We start from the raw sequence: 17,684 nt of genomic DNA on the forward strand, positions 1-17,684 counted from the left end.
GAACGGAGTCTGCTGGAATACCTTGACCCTGAGACTGCTTATGGTAAAACAAGGTACCAGTAATGTGTTGAAGATTCTTCGGCGATGACCTTATAGCACTCAAACAATAAACTAACACAATGGATTTCAGAAAATGACGATGATTTAAATTTATGTGTATTTCCAATCAGCGCTATGATGGGCTGACATCACGACCGGCCCAATTGTCCGTGTTGCGTTTATTTTGCATCCCTGGAGCTATCCTCGAACATGCCTCCTTTCGCCAGCAAACCTGGAAGTCAGTTATCTTGTGAAACATGCTCTACTGTGTTAACCAAGGTTTTCTGGTCACCTAGGGTCAACACAACGATCCCTCTAGCTTGGGTTCGAATAACCGATAGTGTGCCTCCTTCAGCGCATCCAAATGGGTTCTACCCACATCAAAACTCAATCTCGTCCGTTCCCCCACCGCCTTTCTTCTCCCCATTCCCTTGCCCCTCCCCCTCCCTCTCCAACGGCGGCAGACTGTATGGCTTGATCACCAACCCCCTCGACGCACTCAAACTAAACGCCAGCGTCTCCCGGAACGAGCTCGCCCCGGCCCCGCCGCCCCCTTTTTCATGATACACCGGCAGGGTGTGCACCCTGAGCAGGCCCTGAGGCTGCTCGCTCTTTTCAGATCCCGACGCAGACGAAGAAAACGACGAAGCAGGCGGCGGCAGGAGCGGGGCGCCGGGGTTGGCGGGCAGGGGTATCAGCTCGAGCACGCCGTCGCAGAGGAGCTCGATCCACCTGACCAACCCCGTGGTGCGGGGGTATAGCGAGGTCTGGATGGTGATGATGGCTGTGAGTTGGGACGGGTGTTGGCGGAGGAGGGCGCGGAGGCTGTGGAGGAATTGGAGGACTTCGGACGGGTGGTTGCAGTGTGGGGAGTAGAGGGTTGGCAGGAGCAGGCCGGGGACGATGATGCGGTGGATGTCGGTCAGCGGAGAGGTGGATAGTTTGGTTTGGAGGTGTTTGATGATCGCCTTGAAGGGCGAGGTGGTGGATAGGTGGTTGGGTTGGTCGAGTATGGGCGGGCATGTGCTGGGCGTCGGGTGGAGCGAGCCTTTACATGAGCTCGGCGCAAGGCGCTTGGTGAGGTCGAAGGCATGGCAGAATGTCCCATTCTTGGAATCTGCCCTTGCGGAAGCGTCTGCGGGCGCGGCGTTACCTAGCGCCTCGTATCTCCATGCAATCTTCATCTTCTCTTCTGGGGCAGGTGGTGGTTGGGCTGCCTTGGATTTGGTGTCTGTCATTGCGACGGCAGGAAGCTGGTGCCTCCATTCTGGAGGATAACCAACGGGGTGGACATTATGACCCTGAACGAGCCCCTCGGCGGCATAGTATCGCAACAAAATGCCCGAGAAGTCGGTAGTGCCTTGTTCTTCAATCAGCAGACATGTGCCCAGCGGCAGTCCTCCGTGCCCTGCAAGCAGCTGGTCGAGAGATGACGTCCCTGTCGATGTGGTGGGCCTGCCATCCAGCGGCGACGGCCGTATTCCTGGTGCAAGCTGCTGCTTTTCTGGGGACCGTGTCGCTTGAGCAGGAGGCCGTCCTGGCCTTGCCGAGAGAACGGTATTTCTCTTCACGAATGACATGGCGGCGTGTTAGGATCTCACCCAGGTTTTGTACAGTAGACTTTTTATCGGAGGGGTCGAACTTTGATAAAGCAAGATCAGAGCTCTTATCAGCAGATCTGCCTGCCGGAACGGAGTCAAGTCCCTGTCGCCATGCCGAACGTTTCCGGAATTTTTTGTCAACCTACGGAGTACACACACAATCACCGTATCGAAACACAAACCCGGCACCCGACTCCGTCTCTCGCTTCACACCGCAAACGTGCCACGATTGGGAATAGCCCTCAAGGACGCAAACCCGGCCCGCCTGTCCTCCAATTCCACAAACCAACAGCAAAAATGTCGGGCATTGCCTCAGACGCGCAGCTCTTCGAAGACCACTTTCGGGTCGAACGGCTCAGCGAGCCCAAGTACGACCGGGTGGACCGTATTTACTGCCATTCCGAGGACAAGAGCATCAGCATGAGCCTCGACGTCAACAAGGAGCTGTTCCCCTGCAAGGTGGACGACGAACTGCACGTGGCGCTGGCGACGTCGCTGCACTACGACGGTTCCAAGGACGACGAGCGCGGCTGGCGCGACGTGGCCAAGGCGGGTGCTAGCGACGCCACGCTGGCCGACATATTCGACTACGTCTGCTACGGCAAGATCTACAAGTTTGAGGATGCCGAGGATGGGAAGACCATGTGAGTTTCGGCGCTTCCGGAGAAGAAAGGGGAGGGGGGCCGGGAAAAGGGAAGGTATTGCTGACATTGTGGGAAACAGCAAGGCATACATCTCCTTTGGCGGCCTGCTCATGTCATTGGAGGGGCCATACAAGAGGCTTACGCCCCTGCGTGTGGATTACGTCTACCTCCTCGCCCGGAAGCGGTGATCAGCTTTGCACGACTTTTGGAGTGCCGACAAGGGTGATATAGATGGCTTGCGACTTGAGTGGTGATATTCTAATGGGGAATTCGGCGTTCAGGAAATGGGAACCAAATGTGAGGCAGAACTTGGCGAGCGCAAGGCAAACGATACCCACGAGGAACGCGCCCGTTGTTGAACCTGCTCGCTGCCTTGACTTTAGGCCTTCCTTTCTGGCGGCGAAGCGTGCTGCCAGTTCGGCCAATGCGGGCCGGGGAAGGGGATAAAGCGATGCGCCCTGGCTTGGAGCTCATCATAGTGCGGCTCGTTCTCGGGCGTCAATATCCCGTGCCGGGTGAAAAAATCGAGCATGATCAGGGCGCAGTTCGGCTTCCACAGTCCCTGGGCCATCTGTTCCTGGATTTCCTCCACTGTGTGCAGGCTGAAACTCTCCACCTCACCATCCTTTGGACAGGGAGTGACACTCCCGTCTGCCGGTAGCTCGAGGTCGTAGACCCATTGGCATTCGGGGTAAATCCAGCCATGTTCCCCACCAGCCCGCTCGTCCGTGATGTAGATGTACGTGATGGTGCCAGTTTCCTTGGCGTTCTTGCGCATGAAGTCCTCTGGCAGCGATGCCTCCTCGTCGGCCTCGCGAATGATGCATTCAAAAGGGTCCTCGTTGGTCATGAGCCCGCCTGCAACCGTGTTGTCCAACATGCCCGGATATGTCGACTTGTTGGCGGCTCGCTTCGGGACCCAGATCCTTAAGTCGTAGCGGCTGTTACCCTCGTTGCGACGGAGGAAAGCCACCATGTGCACGCCAAAGCGTGCATTACCGAAGAGCCCCATGGCCACCCGCTCGATGCTGAAAAGCAGGTCGCCGTTGCGTCCGTAAACAGGCCACAGCTCGTTGCGCCAGCCCTTGAGGATGCGGAACGTCTCGTTCTGGCGCCAGTATGCGGTCAGACGTCCAACGAGCTCCGTGCGCTCTTCTTCGGTGACCGGCTCCTGGAATAGACAAATCATTCTCGCCTCATGGTCGACGTCCATTGGGCCCCTGATATCCGCTGGGGTGTTCTCAAGCGCCTCGAGGACCGAGAGAGGCACGTAGCCGATGGGGAAGAACCCTTCATCGTCCTTCCATATGAGGGTGTAGAGCCTCTTGATTTCTTCCGAGTACCGTTGAGGGTCTCTCTCTGGATCCGGAAACCTTCATAGTGGGTGGTGTGTGAGTGACAACTTGTTCATGCGTTTGTTTAACTCTCATATCTCGCGACATTCGGACCTCCGCTATCGGTGGGCAGATACAGGGAATTCGAGGCCAGTGGAAACATACCCATCGACCTTGTTGATTAAATCTATCGTCGTGAGCCGGGTCGCCATAGCTGCACCGAATTTGTGGTGTACAGTGCTTGTGCGACACTTCGGGGCTGTGTTGAGAAAGCCGTGCTGAAACCAGAACCGGCGGCGCTGTAACCGAGAAGTGTGAAGTGAATCGGGTCAACAGCAAACCACGATAGAGACCCAATACAAGTACAGCACACCAAGATAATTGGCGGCGGGTGGACAGAGGAAAGGAAGAAGATCACTGGAAGTCCTATGATTCAGCAAAACTATCCGTTACTGTCGATTGCTCGAGGGTAGTTGGCCTCTTATTCTCTCATTCCACGAGGTTGCTGTCTCCACTGATATGGAGAGGCTGTTTGCCCGTCTTTCCCCGAGCAGGCGGCTTGATGACGACTCCTGGGTCAGCTGGTCTCTTCTCCCTGGGGCCCCAGAGTTTACGGATTGAGCTTGCGTTGCGACTGTTACCTTCGAAATTGGCAGCTGTTTCCAACTTGTTTGGGAAAGGGAAAGAAAGGACAAAGAGAATAAGAGCTGTTTGTGCCATCGATTGCAGGAAAGCTGAGGCCCACAACGGACTTTGATGGACCTCATTGTTGACGGCTTGGCATCTCCTAGACAACTCTAGAATGATCTCATAGAATTTCCACGGCATTGAATTGGAACGTTGAAATCTAATAAAGGATACATCTATAACCTTAAACTATCACATGCTGTATGAATTGACTCGCTGTGGACGACTCGAGGTGGTTCTCATTGGTCAATCTAGTCAGCATCAACATCAGAATCAGATTCCAGGCTCCTCTTACTCGGCGTCGAGGACTGACTCCAAGCCACCAACAAGCGGTTCGCAGCAACGCTGCCTCGACATCTCCTGGGCCGTATTCGAGTGCCTACGGGAGTTGAAAGTCTTAGCACCAAGTTCCTGAGCTGTGTGATTGAAGCCTTGTCCACAACGCAGACACGAGGGGACTCACCATCCCCCTAACCCATCCAACAAACATCCACCTCGATCCACCTCCAAACATCACCACAACAACCACAATGTCCCAACCTCTCTTCGGCCTAGTCCCCGCGGGCCACCCGGTCATCGTCACGCCGACCGAAACGCCAACCCCAACATCGTTTCTCTATGCCATCCCTCCTGCGCAACCCGGCACCAAGCCCTTCTCGCACATAGTCGTCTTCCTGCTCCCCGACATCGTCTTCCCCCCAAACACAGCTGCAGCAATCTACCTCGTCACGCCGCCCACGGGCCCAAACCAGACCCAGCCCAACTCAAAGTTCCTCGGCGGCATCGGGCCGGGCAAGGAGAGCGCCATCTTCAAGCTCAACAGCACAACCGCAGCAGCAGCTTCGGGGGACAGCGTCGTGATCGGCATCTCCATCGAGCCGGCCGATTCCGTAGCGGGGAGGATAGCCGAGCTTTCATCGTCGTCGACTACGGGCCCGAGTACCAGTACCGGGAGCGCAAGCAACGCGGCGTTGGTGAAGGCAGGCGCGGGACAGCAGCAGCAGCAGCCGAGCACGTTGGTGCTAGCGCAGCGAATCATCAAGAATGCCTTCAACTTTCTGGCGAGCTTCAGTGGCACCGCGGGGCAGGTCGAAGTGGTGCCGCTCAAGGCGTTTGAGGAGTGGTGGCGGAAATTTGAGGGGAGAGTGAGGAGCGATCCGGGTTTCTTAGAGCGGGATGATTGACGGGAAGCTGGCTTTCATGAATCGGGGGCAAAAGGGGGTGGGCAGCTAGCGGGATAGCTCCAAAGGCAGTGTTGAGTGGTGATGGCATGTTTCGCTCTCACCGAGCGCAAGTTGGGTCAGAAGCAAGTTCGCCAAAAGTGTTCGCCATCAAAAATACTAGTAGTCTCTAGGTAGTATGTATCATCACAACAGTACCTCATCAGTCCGGAGGTCGTTCAACCATCTCAGCCAAAAGGCCCAAAACCGGCCGACAATCAAACCCCATATGACGCCGAGTTGAGTCCAAAAATGACAGTCACTCTCCGTCGCCCCAGAGACCATGCTCCAACTCTTCGCCGCCTGCCATGCCTGCTTGCCGTACCGCCACAGAAGAATGTAAATACAAATAGTTATACTGAAAGAGTTTTGGTCCAACAGTCCGCCCAACAGATTAGCATCAACAGCAGAAGAAGTATGAGGACAATGAAACCGTAATCCCACACAAGCCCGACCTACACATCAACAATCCTACGTCTCCTCCAGGGGCGTCATCAAGGGACTCTTCAGTCTCGTCGGACTGGCAGCCCTACTCCTCCTCCCGACCCCCGACAGCGCCAAATGCGGCGGCAGCATCAACCTCTCTCGGCTATCCGTCCGCACCACCAGCCCGCTCCGGTCTAGCGCTGAAACCGTTGGCGACGCCAGGCCGTGGTGATAATGATGATGGTCTACAATCTGCGGCGTAGCCAGCCCAGATGACAGTCCGAATCGTCTCGTCGACGACCCCGACCCGTCACTCGAGTCGGAGTACTCATTGTCGTCGGACGAGTCGCCACCGGACAGCTCAAAGTGGTCTGCATCGCCATCCTCCATGACACGCTCGTAGGCCCCGCCGGACGGCCGGCCGCCAAAAATTTTGGTCGCGAGACCCGAGAGGCCGCGGACGCCACCGCTGCCCTTGCTCGGCCTGCGCTGGCGGCGGAGGGCCGAGTTGACGCGGCTATAAACGCGCATTCGCCGGTCGCGCTTGCGAAAGAGGTATAAGAAGAGGACGAGAATGAGCAGGAAGGCGAAAAAACCGGTGGTGGAGTTGGACTTGGCCTTGTCAAGGATGTCTTCGGCGTCGAGGTCCCAGTCGCCGTCATCGTCATTGTCGTCGATGGTGTGGTTGCCGTAGCGGTTGGACGGTCTCCAGCTAGATCCTGCGAACTGAAAGTCGTGCGGAGTCCCATCCACATTGCTGCCGAAACCGACGGGGTACCGATCGTCGCGGGTGATAGGAGGGATTTGCCCAGCGGCATAGAGGACCATCTTCCCCAACGTCCAACTGACTTCAATGCCGTCAATCTTGTCCACTGGCTTGAACGGATCGAGAAACCCCTTCTCCTTTGCATGCTCGAGTGCGCCCTTGGAAACATTTGTTGTTGGCAGCTTTTCGAGCCCTATCCGGGGAACGCCAATCCCTTCGTGAAGCACATTAATCAGCCAGGAAGCTTTGAAACATGCCTCTTGAGCAATCTTCGGATCCTTGTTTTCCTGACTATTAATTTTGGACTGGATTTGATTCCAGTCCTGCCCGCAGTAGTCCTTGACTCTCTGTTGGTACGTCGTGAAATCGTACGCCATGTCACCCTTGCCACCGAAGACACCGTGCGTGGTATGCCAATACTCCGAAACACCAATGAAGTGGTTGACGTTGAAGTCAATCGCCGGGACATGCTGCCCGTTCAGCAGACAGGGGTTGTCCTCGCATGGTTTGTCCTTGCCAAGTAAAGGGTAAGTCAGTTGCAGACACTCATCAAAGTGTCCGGTGCCAATCAAGGTGGGAATGCCGTATTGCCTGTCGTTGACTGGGTCCCCGCCAAGAGTTGTCCGGAGTCCCTTAGGCAAGCACGGATCGGGTAGTTCGGCGTCAGTATTCGCATACCGATCCTCAAGATTCTTGACGTAGGAGGCGCGCGCCTGGTTGACGCCAAAGCCGAGCCATGTCGCGGTGAAGACCTTATACTCGGACGGCGAGCCATCGAGTGTGCGCAGGCGTAGCAACTTCAGATCGTCTGAGTGCTTCTCGGCCTCGGTCGCATTTGGTGCAAAGGCGATTTGCGCAGATGCGCCACCCATGTCCAGAAATCCATAAGTATGATGCCCTTTCCCGTGCTGATGCTCGTTGGGGCGGTCGAAGCCACCCAAGAGGTAGTTCGAAGCAATCCACCCGTACAGCCCTTCTGTTTCGCCCTTGATGACTTGAATGTGTAGGTTGCAGTCGGGTAGCGAGAACCGCGTCGTACGCTGGAGATAGGAGCAGATCTCGCGCGTCAAGGCCGATTGCTGGAATTGCGGAAGCAGGCGCATTCCTGCGGTCGCCATGAGAAATATCGGAGTATCCTGAACCTTGTCCTCGGGTACGATCTTGAGCGCATGGTCAATCAATTTCTGCAAGTGGGCTGGCCCGACATCCTCCACGTTGTCGCCAAATGTCGAGACCCCGGGCCTTATTTTTTTGGTCCACTTCTTCTCCGTAACTAACTTTGGCAGACTGCGCAAGTCCTCCTTCGAGGCGCCTTTGCGCGCCTTTTCGGGGTCCTTCCATCGGTAGATGTGCAGCCTAGTCCCAGACGAACCGGCGTCCAAAATGACACCCCATCGCCACTTCTTGCCCATCGGGGGAAGGCAGCGGAAAGGCAGGAAGGTAGTCGATTAGCTTGCCACGCGACAATAGTGCCAATTAATTAATCGATCTCGGAAAGGACCATAGGCTAAGTTAGGATCGCGGTGTACGAGGGCATCGAGGTGATTCGAGTGATCGAGAATTTTGCGCAAATGGTTCGAACTTGGAGAAATTGAAGACTCGCAGTAGGTGAGCGAACGAATGTTTCGAATTGGTTAGAAGGCGGTATAGGCAAAGCGCATGGTGTTAGGATAATGAAAGTAGAATTTGTGGCGTATCGTCAAACGAAGGTACACAGCCCGAACGGCTGAGTCGAGTCGAGATGGTGGTGTTTCGTGCAAGTTTGGCAGGTTGCACCTGCTGTCGAAGAGCGCAGCGACACGTTTGATAACGTCAGGGGGCGCGGCGAATCATGCAGAAGCATCCGCCACTAGTGTGCTTTTCAATCATGGAGGCTTGGCAAGGCGTGTGGATCCAAACTGCACTGTAACTATCCGTATTTCTTACCGACCGCCGAAGAAACAAAGTGGAATTCCAACTCGAAGAGCCTGCCAGCCAGAGAAAGCCTGAACTGATTTTTCACTGCATAGACGCACTCCTGTAGCGGCAAAGGGGCGCGAAATTCAAGCAAAGCGGCCGAACTGCCAAACCAAGCCATACGTGTAGCCGAGCTCTTCGAATCTGGGCGAGTTGTCTGACACAGGGCAGATAGATAGCACGTTCCGTAATCACCCCGCCTTCGGCTCGTCCCCCACGTTCCTCAGGCCCATGGATCGAGGCGGCTCAAATCATCTCGTGGATGGTGCCAAGGCAGCCAGTTCCTGCTGGTTGCAGAAACAGATTGGGTCAATGTAACAATCTCGTATTCAGATGTCTCTCACATCAAAGCTCTGGGCCGCGATAAGTCCAGAGGATCTCTGAATGCGGCCAGTGGGCGGGGCACAGCCCTGGCCTCTGGCTTTGTATGTTCGAGAATTGCCGAGGATGGTGTGACGGTGCGACACGGAAAATGACGTGCTGCCATGCCCGTGGTTTGCAAAAGAGTGAGCTTGGGGTTCCGATTCGAAATTCCTCGCTAACAAGCTGACCTGCAACCATCAGAGGCTGTGCTTTTGGGATAACAGTCATTGCCACTCGCCAAATGACAATGGTTCATCCAACAGTCCCGCTGAGACAGTCAATAAGGACCCGGTTAGCGTTCTTCGAGGCTTGTATCCCGTGCTCTACAATGCTTGTGTAGAGCTCCAAGTCGGACGCCGGCAGATCACCCCTGAACCATAAGTTTGTCACCTCATCTCGAGTAGGCAGGTATGCGACGCAGCAGGCGGCCAGGATTTGTTCGTGCTCGGAAGGGATGGGGTCGACGACGATGCTCGGCGTGGAGCCATCGCCGGCGTCTTGAACAAGCGCAGCGACACCTCCTGCCACAGTGTCGACACAGTCGATACCAGCATCGGCAAGCGCGGCCGCCGCCACGGTGATGCACCCACTCAGCGCATTCATCATGTCCCAAACCTCATCACCCTGCAACTTGGACGTCTCCCGGTCTTGGTCTCCCTCAATGATGGAGATGATGATGTCGACGCCGCTCTTGGGCCATCGGTCGGCGATGATGGCTCCACGGAGAGCAGCCTCAAGGTGAATTCCGAGGTCCCGCTCGCTAGGATCGCGAAGGTAGCCACGCCTTTGCTTCGTTGCAAATGGTGCGTACTTGACATGGGTGGACAAGACGATGTGAGGTGAGAAGGGGGCGGATCTTGGCAGCGACCGTGGTCCGTGGACAGAACAGCTAAGCTTCAGGCCAGAGACACCTGGCTTTGCGGAACTCTCAATTTCCAAATAGGCAGATCCGGAAGCTGAAGGGGTGACACCAGTCTTGAGAACTGAACTAGGTCAGCAGGATTCGGCACCCCAGAGGCGAGTCACATACACAATTTCCTGGTCGCATTCGGAGGGCGCGACCTGCCGTTCCGTGTATCGAGCTTCTCGAAAACCGCATCATCAAAGACCGGGGGTAACGTGGTCCCAGCAGGGCCATTGACCCGTCTCCTGTCACTCATGGCGAGGTCGACTTTAGGGACTTCCGACGCGATGCTGAAGCTGTGCGAGATCGGTTTAGATACGACCTTCTTGTGAATGTAACGTGTCCGGCTGACACAGAAAAGAGTCTGAAACAGTAAAACGTGTGATGATGCTGCCAAAACGGGATGGATGTTGCTTTTGGTGTTTGACCGACTCTGGAACTTCAGGTGTAGGAACCTTTCATTTGTTGCCGGTCTCATTTCAGAAGCTTCTGAAAAGCCACAAATGGGAAGCCTGTCTCGAGCCAGTCAAGCCACGGAATCGGCGTTCGAACGCTCGGACCACACGGACCCCACCACAGCCAGGGCAGGGTTTAAACTGAAATTTTATCGACGAGCCTCCTTCTTCCTTTCTTCCGTCGAACGCAAACGTCGAGGCTGCGCTGCGGTCTGCAACGGTGGCTTCGCGCCTCCGTCCGATGGAATCGATTCCAGCGTCATAGACAACACCATTTCTCTCGACAGGTTAGTCGTGGCGGTGGGATTCCATTTGCGAGACAACCGTCGTGGTCGAGCCGATTCGGCGACGGACCTCTTGACCTGTGATCGTCGATGCCGAGGCCGGAGACACATGGCCTGGCACGCTACACCACTAATGACTAGGATCAAAGCTTTGCTTGACGCGTAAGTCAACTTTATCCTCTCGGCCCTCGTTTATTCCCCAATCAATCGCATGATGATTCCATATCCACAGTTCTCGCGACTTCTATGAGCGAACGAACACACATGCACTACCATCTGACTTCCTTCATCCTTCGACATTGTTGTCCGTTCTTCCTGTTGATCAACGATCGACTGACATGGCGGCAGATCTCTAGATTCTTAGCTGACTGACGACCTCACTGCTGGGAAAAGCAGAGACAAGGTAAGCATCACCTCACCAGCACAAACATTTCCCATTCTATGATGAGAATCTTCAATTCAGTTCTGCTTCTGAAAAAGGATGAAGACAACCACATACCAAATCAAAATCTGATCTTACTATCCCTTCGTTTCAAAGTACAACTCTCTCCATTGAACATCAGCTGACTTCGTTCAAGTGGCTCACAGGACTACGTTCCATCATCCTCGACCTTCTTCTGTGGCATTCATCGTTAAGGTATGTACCATGGCGTCTCGGCCGTTTGCTCCTTTCCACAATGATGACAATAGCTTATCCATTCAACGAAATGTACGGGCCGAGCCTTCCATCCGCACTTGAGCATCTTCGGGTGCTATGACGAGTTGTGGTGTTGTCCTTCTCGGGACGTAATTAGGCTTCCGTTGTTCGTGTGTGGCATGTGTCGTTATGGTGCATGTCAGCTCGGGCCGGTCCGTAGGGCTGAGTTAAACTGGCTTGACTGATGCTGGAGTCTTGACCATTTCTTCATGCGGTTCCGGGTACTACAGGACGATCGCTGACGCGTTCCCAGAGCATTCCATTTGCCGATTAGGGTTCCCAGAGGTAAGCGATAACGTTCACCAAGCAGGGGGCGCCTTTACGGTTATCCAGAGACGGATACCTATGTCCATTGGCTCGGTAGAAAACAGAGTTAGTACAATTCAGAAGGCTGCAACTCGTCGGCATGTTCCCAGATGTTTGTGCATAGAGCCTGTGTATGACTAGTGGAGAATTTCGACTCGGCCGAGACCCACATCCACAGCTCCCGTTTCAGATTCAGACAGCTGCAGGTCTGTGGCACACCATCGGATCAGCTACTTCACCAAAAGTCTCCTTTAGCATAATCTGGACTAAAGTGACCCATGTCCATCGTACCTCGGTATTCGGACCCGGGGCTAGCTGCGGCGAACCAAGATCTAAAAAGTGGACGCAGCGCCAAGCCTGCTGGGGTGTTTTCAGAAACAAACGTCACGGTGCTGTCGAGACAGCGCACTGGTGGACTCGAAAAGGGAGGTGAGGCTGATGCGAACACCTTTGGCCAATTGTTTGGTACGACGTGTGTTGCACTCCCTCGGCGAACAACAGCCATGTGCTGACCATCGGCCCTCTCAGATTCGGGATAAATCTTCTCGAAGCTTGATTCAAATTCCTTCTCAACTAGTGCGGTGCGGCAGCAGACGCATGCGCATGCACGAAGGAACGGAGGTTTCTGTCGGGTGCTGCACCTGAAGGTAGTCAACCCTCGACGACCCAATGCTGCCGTTCTCTTCGCCGGGGTCTAAGGTGACCCCTCGCCACCATGTCGGCGGTTATCCAAACGGCTATCCAAGGGGCAAGACCTTCCACATCTCACCTCACAGGTACGTCGGACCCTCGATCCCTATTCCCTCCTTGGCTTGATTTTCCCAACATGGCCTCCGCGAAACCCTCGAAGCATCCATGGTTTCTAACAGCTGTTTTCTCACATCTCCAGATACCAGCCGCGCGGCACGGTGCCAGCCTACCGCCGACGAACCCACTCCCTCGTGCGTCTCGCCGCCCTCGCCGCCTTCCTTTTCCTCGTCACCCTGATCTCCTGGTCCCGCGGCTCCTCAATCCTCTCCGTCTTTTCGCTCGGCCTCGTCTCGGGCCCGGGTGACTTCGAGCTCGAGACGGTGCGCTACCACGACCTGTCTAACGTCCAGGGCACCGCCCGCGGGTGGGAGCGTGAGGAGCGCATCCTGCTGTGCGTGCCGCTGCGCGACGCCGAGGCCCACTTGCCCATGTTCTTCTCGCACTTGCGCAACCTGACGTATCCGCATCACCTGATTGACGTGGCGTTTCTGGTGTCGGATTCCACGGATAACACGCTCGAGGTGCTGGTCAAGAACATGGAGGACATCCAGGCTGCGGAGGAGGAGGCGATGCATTTTGGGGAAGTGTCGATTATTGAGAAGGACTTTGGGCAGACGGTGAACCAGGATGTGGAGAGCCGGCACGGTTTTGCCGCGCAGGCGGGGAGGCGGAAGCTCATGGCCAGGGCGAGGAATTGGCTGCTGAGTGCGGCACTCAGGCCGTATCACTCGTGGGTGTACTGGCGGGATGTGGATGTGGAGACGGCGCCGTTTACCATCTTGGAGGATCTCATGCGGCATAACAAGGATGTCATCGTGCCGAGTGAGTACAGAGCCGGGGAGGAAGGATATTGTGGCTCGATCCGGAGGCTAACTCGGACATTCAGACGTCTGGCGTCCGCTCCCTGAATGGCTGGGGGGAGAGCAGCCGTACGATCTCAACTCGTGGCAGGAATCGGACACGGCTCTGCAACTTGCGGACACATTGGATGAGGATGCCGTCATCGTGGAGGGCTACGCCGAGTACGCCACATACCGGCCGCATCTGGCGTATCTTCGGGATCCCTACGGCGATCCGGACATGGAGATGGAACTTGACGGTGTCGGCGGTGTGAGTATTTTGGCTAAGGCCAAGGTATTCCGCTACGGTGTCCACTTCCCAGCCTTCAGTTTTGAGAAGCATGCGGAAACGGAGGGGTTCGGAAAGGTAGGCTGGCACAGGGTCTTGCGTTTCTAATTTGTTGGCTAATTTGGCTGTAGATGGCAAGGAAGATGGATTTTTCCGTCATCGGCCTGCCTCATTACACCATCTGGCATGCGTATGAACCCAGTGAGGACGACATCAAGCACATGGAGGTAAGTGATTTTCTTTCGTGCTTAATAGTTGATCGTCGGTGCTGACACACTGCAGCAAATGAAGCGGGAACAGCTCGCTCGGGAACAAGCCGAGAAGGAGAAGGCGGAAAAGGCCAAAAAGCTGAAGGAGTCGTTTGGTGATGCTACGGGACAGTGGGAGCAAGACAAGACTGCGATGCAGAACATTGCCGTTCAGGAGAAGAAGAAGGGAGCTGCTGCTGCTGCCGCTGCCGCCGTTTCTAAGGATAAGGCGGGTGCCCGGGCCGCGGCTGGCAAAGTGGAAGAGCTCGGTGGGCAAAACGAGCGTCTGGAGGCCAAGACATGATTTATGATGGCTCCGATTCGAACTTTCTCTTTTGTCTGCTGCCATAACGTCGTTACTCCTGAACTTGCAACAAACCGGGATCGGAGAAGAGAAGGAGCACAGGCTGCTGTCTTTTAGACCACGGAGTTGCGCACAGAGCGCATATCTACCAGAAGGAAAGACAAAAAGGGAACATGTCAGCATGAATTGTCATTATAGAGAACCGGGTCTCATGGCAGAGGCGTTTTGGTCTGGTTGGTTATCTGGTATGATATTGGTCGTCAATGAGGTTATCCGTTTTCGATATTATCAAGCCCTCCACATTTTGTGACAGTGTTGGAAAACCCATTAAGAGGAACAAAACCAACACCGAGGGCATTACCTGATTAAAATTGTGGCTTTATAACTAAATGAAGGAAACTTGGAAAGAAAACACCATGCCGTAACAACGTGGTCCCCTGGTCCTTCCTCCCAAACCTCAGAGCCGAGGCGCGAGCACGAAGTCTTGCAGAGTGACTCCCGCAGATTCTAACGTCTTTCCACCCCATGGGAATCATCCCGAATTCTCGCTCCTTCTATCCTGACTTGCAGGGAAAGCGTGAGTCCGCCGCCGAACAGTTTAGGTTCGGGGAGGGTAGGAGATTCCCAGTGTGCCGCAACTCCTGTCCAGTCGAGATCTTGCGGCCAGAGGAGCAGGTCCGAATTCGAAGCGTCTTTAAGAAGCAAACTCGTTATTTTCCCTTTTTCCCCGGCCGCAAAGCAAACCCAGACTCTCTTGATTTGTAAGGGTGGCAAGATACTCGGATCATCATGTAGAGGTGAGATCACCGGTATCGCATAATGCACCCATTGCCGATTGATTGCCCAGGGTAACCGGGGGAGCGGTTAGAGCATCAGTGCTCCCGTAACAGCAAGAAAGTGTACACTAGAAGTCGTAGAATCAACCTCCAATACACCAGCAATACCGCTAATGTAAGAAATTTGATCAGGCATAATGAACTGTGAACATAGACCCGGCCGTCCCGCAAGAACCCCCCGAAGGTGTCGGATAGAAAAGATGAAATACTGAGTAGGTCGGACAGTACAATGCAGGTACTAATATAAGACGTATGTCGCTGATATGACGGCATCCATTCGTTAACCCAACGTCATTTGTCCCGCACACCTGAACTACCTAGCTAGTCTGAAATTGTTAATGTATGAGGAGGTCCAGATACATACTAGGGCATGGTACCGCAGGACGACCAAGCATAGGAGCCAGCGCGGCTGCTTCTATACCAGGTACCTGAGTACCCTAATGGCGGTAATTCACTTACGATACCATTCAATGCCTCTAGCAGTCTCTCTTCCGTCAGACTCATCGGCGGTTACGTTAGGCTAGGCGGTTACCAGAAACAGGCCGTGTTACACCCCAGCAGAACTGATATTATACTAGTACTAGATCTTGAAGACTTGAACCTCATTGTTCACCACGATAAATTTTTGCAGGTCATCCAGTTCTATCACCGACACGCTTACCTGTGAACTTGTCTTCAAGAGATCTGAAGCTGCCAGGATCGTCAATGGGTTTCCGAGGGACGTGGAAGCGGCATGCGACGCCGCTCATGCTCTGGCTGTCACTCTGAGCTCCTCAACACGTCATCTCAAGTAGCAAATGCAACACCAAGCTGGCCAACGGGACACTTTCGACTCATAAGACTCCCCTGATGTATGAAACAGACATGTACCGCTTGGCCGACAACACTGAGTCCCCGTCTCAGCGACGTCACGACAACATAAGGTCTGCCCTCGTCCCACACCGGCTGCCACTGCCATGTCCCATATACGTATTACTGCCTCTCGCCATCTAGAGTTAGGATAAGAGACCTGGGACAATCTTGATTCACGAAGGATGAAAACCTAGCCTCCCTCAGCAACACCCAGCTATACCTGGTGGGAACCAACCCGAGTCAATGAGATTGCCCCAAATAGCAAACAGAAAGCACCAATGATGACACCGCCGACATCATGAGTTCTCAGACTTCTTGCAGAACAAGTCCAACCGAATGTATCATAACAAAGCGTCCAGTCACATCCAAGCTATCCTGTCCGCGTATCTCGAGGTCAAGCGTGACCCCAAATCCCAAGCTGAACCGCTGGGATGACGCGAATGAAGCTCTTTCGGAGTGTGATGCTTCCCCCGTCCAGTTCAGATTCGGCAGGGTGGAGAGGTGCCGTTCGCTTGTCCAGAGCTGCACCTGACGTATCTTCGATTTGCACCCCGTTGGACAGCGAACCTGGACTGTCAAGACTTCCTCGACCGCGGTGCTACGCACATTGATGATAGCTGGTATGGCGTAATGGACTTTGAAACTTATGTTGCCGAATTCACTCGGGTGGGGTCTGATATATATTCCGTCCGGTTAACGCTCCACGAATAGGGAGGTTAGGTGAACGCCGAGCTCGCCCACATCAACCCCCGGCACACCAGCATGACCCTGAATGGTAATGACCCGGAGCGGTTGAGCCATAATTAGATGAATGAAGTAGAGCCCAAGTACGGATGTCGCTACCAAAAGAAAATGCTCACCGCCTTCAGTGCCAAGAACGCCACCGCTGTAAGCTGCTGTAAGGGGGTAAATTACCTCCTGCCCATATCGTCCTGCATCCTGCTAGTTACTGGTTATTCAGTACTGGGCCCGGGTGCCAGAACCACATCTTGACGGCGGTTCTTTGACCTCCCTTCTGCGTATTCGTTCCCGCCCTTCAAGCGAATGACCTCCTGGATATGATGCGGGATCCTCTCAATCCAACGTTGTATCCTCCACTGCTCTAGATCATCCCACGCCTGCTTCCATACTGTCTCTGCTTGGCTCTTGCTCTTTGGGGCTCCTTTCTTTGTCGTCTCCCGCTTTAGATGCGGCCAACACGGCTCAATCATATTAAGATCAGGCGAGTTGGGGCACCAAAGTAGTCTTGATACTTCAGCCGCTGAGAAGACTGCAGCTTGTGCGTGGTGGGCGTGAGACGGTACGAGGTCGTCCTGAACAAGAGCATCCGAACCACACTGCTTGGCGTACGGAATAAGCTTCTTCATCAGAATCTCCGTTTGGTAGCGATACCAATCAACGCCAGAGCCTTCTCGTCGTGTAAGCTTGCCGTGCTTTGCATCCCACCTCCATTGAGGAGCTCGCCCGCCTTGATTCCGCAGTTTCAAGCGCCTCATACCAGTCTCTAGCTCCCACTGCTCGCGGAGGATAGGTTCCAGCTTCGCATTCAGCTCCTCAAGGTCCTTCTCGGCTGCCTTCCTCTCTTGCGGGGTCTCTGGATGCCAGATGTGACATGGCCCCTTTGAGTCGTATGAGAAACAGCCCCAGAACTGGAACTCGGCGTATCCCTTCCATCGCTCGCGAATGCAAGACTTGATATACTTCTCCTCAGGGGTTCTCCAAACGCGGTAGCCACCATGACGGTGATTCAAGACGACAGATGTCTCGTCGGACCAGATAACCCGCTTCCAATCTTCAAGAGTCCAGTGCTGATAGCGAAGACAGAACTCAAGGCGATCCTTCTTCATCTTCTCCGTCAGACCAGGCTTGCGTGTTGGCTTCGTT

General features: G+C 54.6%; 7 protein-coding genes across 7 annotated transcripts; 3 read left to right on the forward strand and 4 right to left on the reverse strand.

Annotated features, from left to right (window-relative positions):
• Positions 1–136: 136 nt before the first annotated feature.
• Positions 137–1,666, reverse strand: N657DRAFT_642803 (PAXNEB-domain-containing protein). Its single transcript, XM_062792415.1, has one exon. It carries the CDS (start codon positions 1,617–1,619, stop codon positions 420–422), a length of 1,200 nt encoding a protein of 399 aa, XP_062649808.1. The 5' UTR covers positions 1,620–1,666; the 3' UTR covers positions 137–419.
• A 271-nt stretch (positions 1,667–1,937) lies between these two features.
• N657DRAFT_654509 (DNA-directed RNA polymerases I, II, and III-like protein) lies at positions 1,938–2,472 on the forward strand (the record flags this gene model as incomplete). Its single annotated transcript, XM_062794512.1, has 2 exons — positions 1,938–2,284; positions 2,364–2,472. The coding sequence occupies 2 exons, from the start codon at positions 1,938–1,940 to the stop codon at positions 2,470–2,472; spliced, it is 456 nt and encodes a 151-aa protein (XP_062649809.1).
• A 191-nt stretch (positions 2,473–2,663) lies between these two features.
• Positions 2,664–3,830, reverse strand: N657DRAFT_569139 (uncharacterized protein; the record flags this gene model as incomplete). The annotated part of the gene is made up of 2 exons (XM_062788640.1): positions 2,664–3,657; positions 3,784–3,830. The coding sequence occupies 2 exons, from the start codon at positions 3,828–3,830 to the stop codon at positions 2,664–2,666; spliced, it is 1,041 nt and encodes a 346-aa protein (XP_062649810.1).
• A 1,005-nt stretch (positions 3,831–4,835) lies between these two features.
• On the forward strand, positions 4,836–5,489 carry N657DRAFT_614381 (DUF775 domain protein; the record flags this gene model as incomplete). The annotated part of the gene is made up of 2 exons (XM_062790437.1): positions 4,836–5,224; positions 5,267–5,489. The coding sequence occupies 2 exons, from the start codon at positions 4,836–4,838 to the stop codon at positions 5,487–5,489; spliced, it is 612 nt and encodes a 203-aa protein (XP_062649811.1).
• Positions 5,490–5,996: 507 nt separating this feature from the next.
• Positions 5,997–8,129, reverse strand: N657DRAFT_679053 (uncharacterized protein; the record flags this gene model as incomplete). Its single annotated transcript, XM_062796137.1, has 1 exon — positions 5,997–8,129. The coding sequence occupies one exon, from the start codon at positions 8,127–8,129 to the stop codon at positions 5,997–5,999; it is 2,133 nt and encodes a 710-aa protein (XP_062649812.1).
• A 1,159-nt stretch (positions 8,130–9,288) lies between these two features.
• On the reverse strand, positions 9,289–10,196 carry N657DRAFT_654513 (uncharacterized protein; the record flags this gene model as incomplete). Its single annotated transcript, XM_062794513.1, has 2 exons — positions 9,289–10,019; positions 10,067–10,196. 2 exons carry the CDS (start codon positions 10,194–10,196, stop codon positions 9,289–9,291), a joined length of 861 nt encoding a protein of 286 aa, XP_062649813.1.
• A 2,155-nt stretch (positions 10,197–12,351) lies between these two features.
• N657DRAFT_632205 (glycosyltransferase family 62 protein) lies at positions 12,352–14,112 on the forward strand (the record flags this gene model as incomplete). Its single annotated transcript, XM_062791130.1, has 5 exons — positions 12,352–12,458; positions 12,572–13,254; positions 13,319–13,638; positions 13,692–13,787; positions 13,843–14,112. The coding sequence occupies 5 exons, from the start codon at positions 12,352–12,354 to the stop codon at positions 14,110–14,112; spliced, it is 1,476 nt and encodes a 491-aa protein (XP_062649814.1).
• Positions 14,113–17,684: the final 3,572 nt, after the last annotated feature.

The sequence above is a fragment of the Parathielavia appendiculata genome (assembly GCF_033297405.1).
Source record: "Parathielavia appendiculata strain CBS 731.68 unplaced genomic scaffold N657scaffold_3, whole genome shotgun sequence".
NCBI lineage: Eukaryota > Fungi > Ascomycota > Sordariomycetes > Sordariales > Chaetomiaceae > Parathielavia > Parathielavia appendiculata.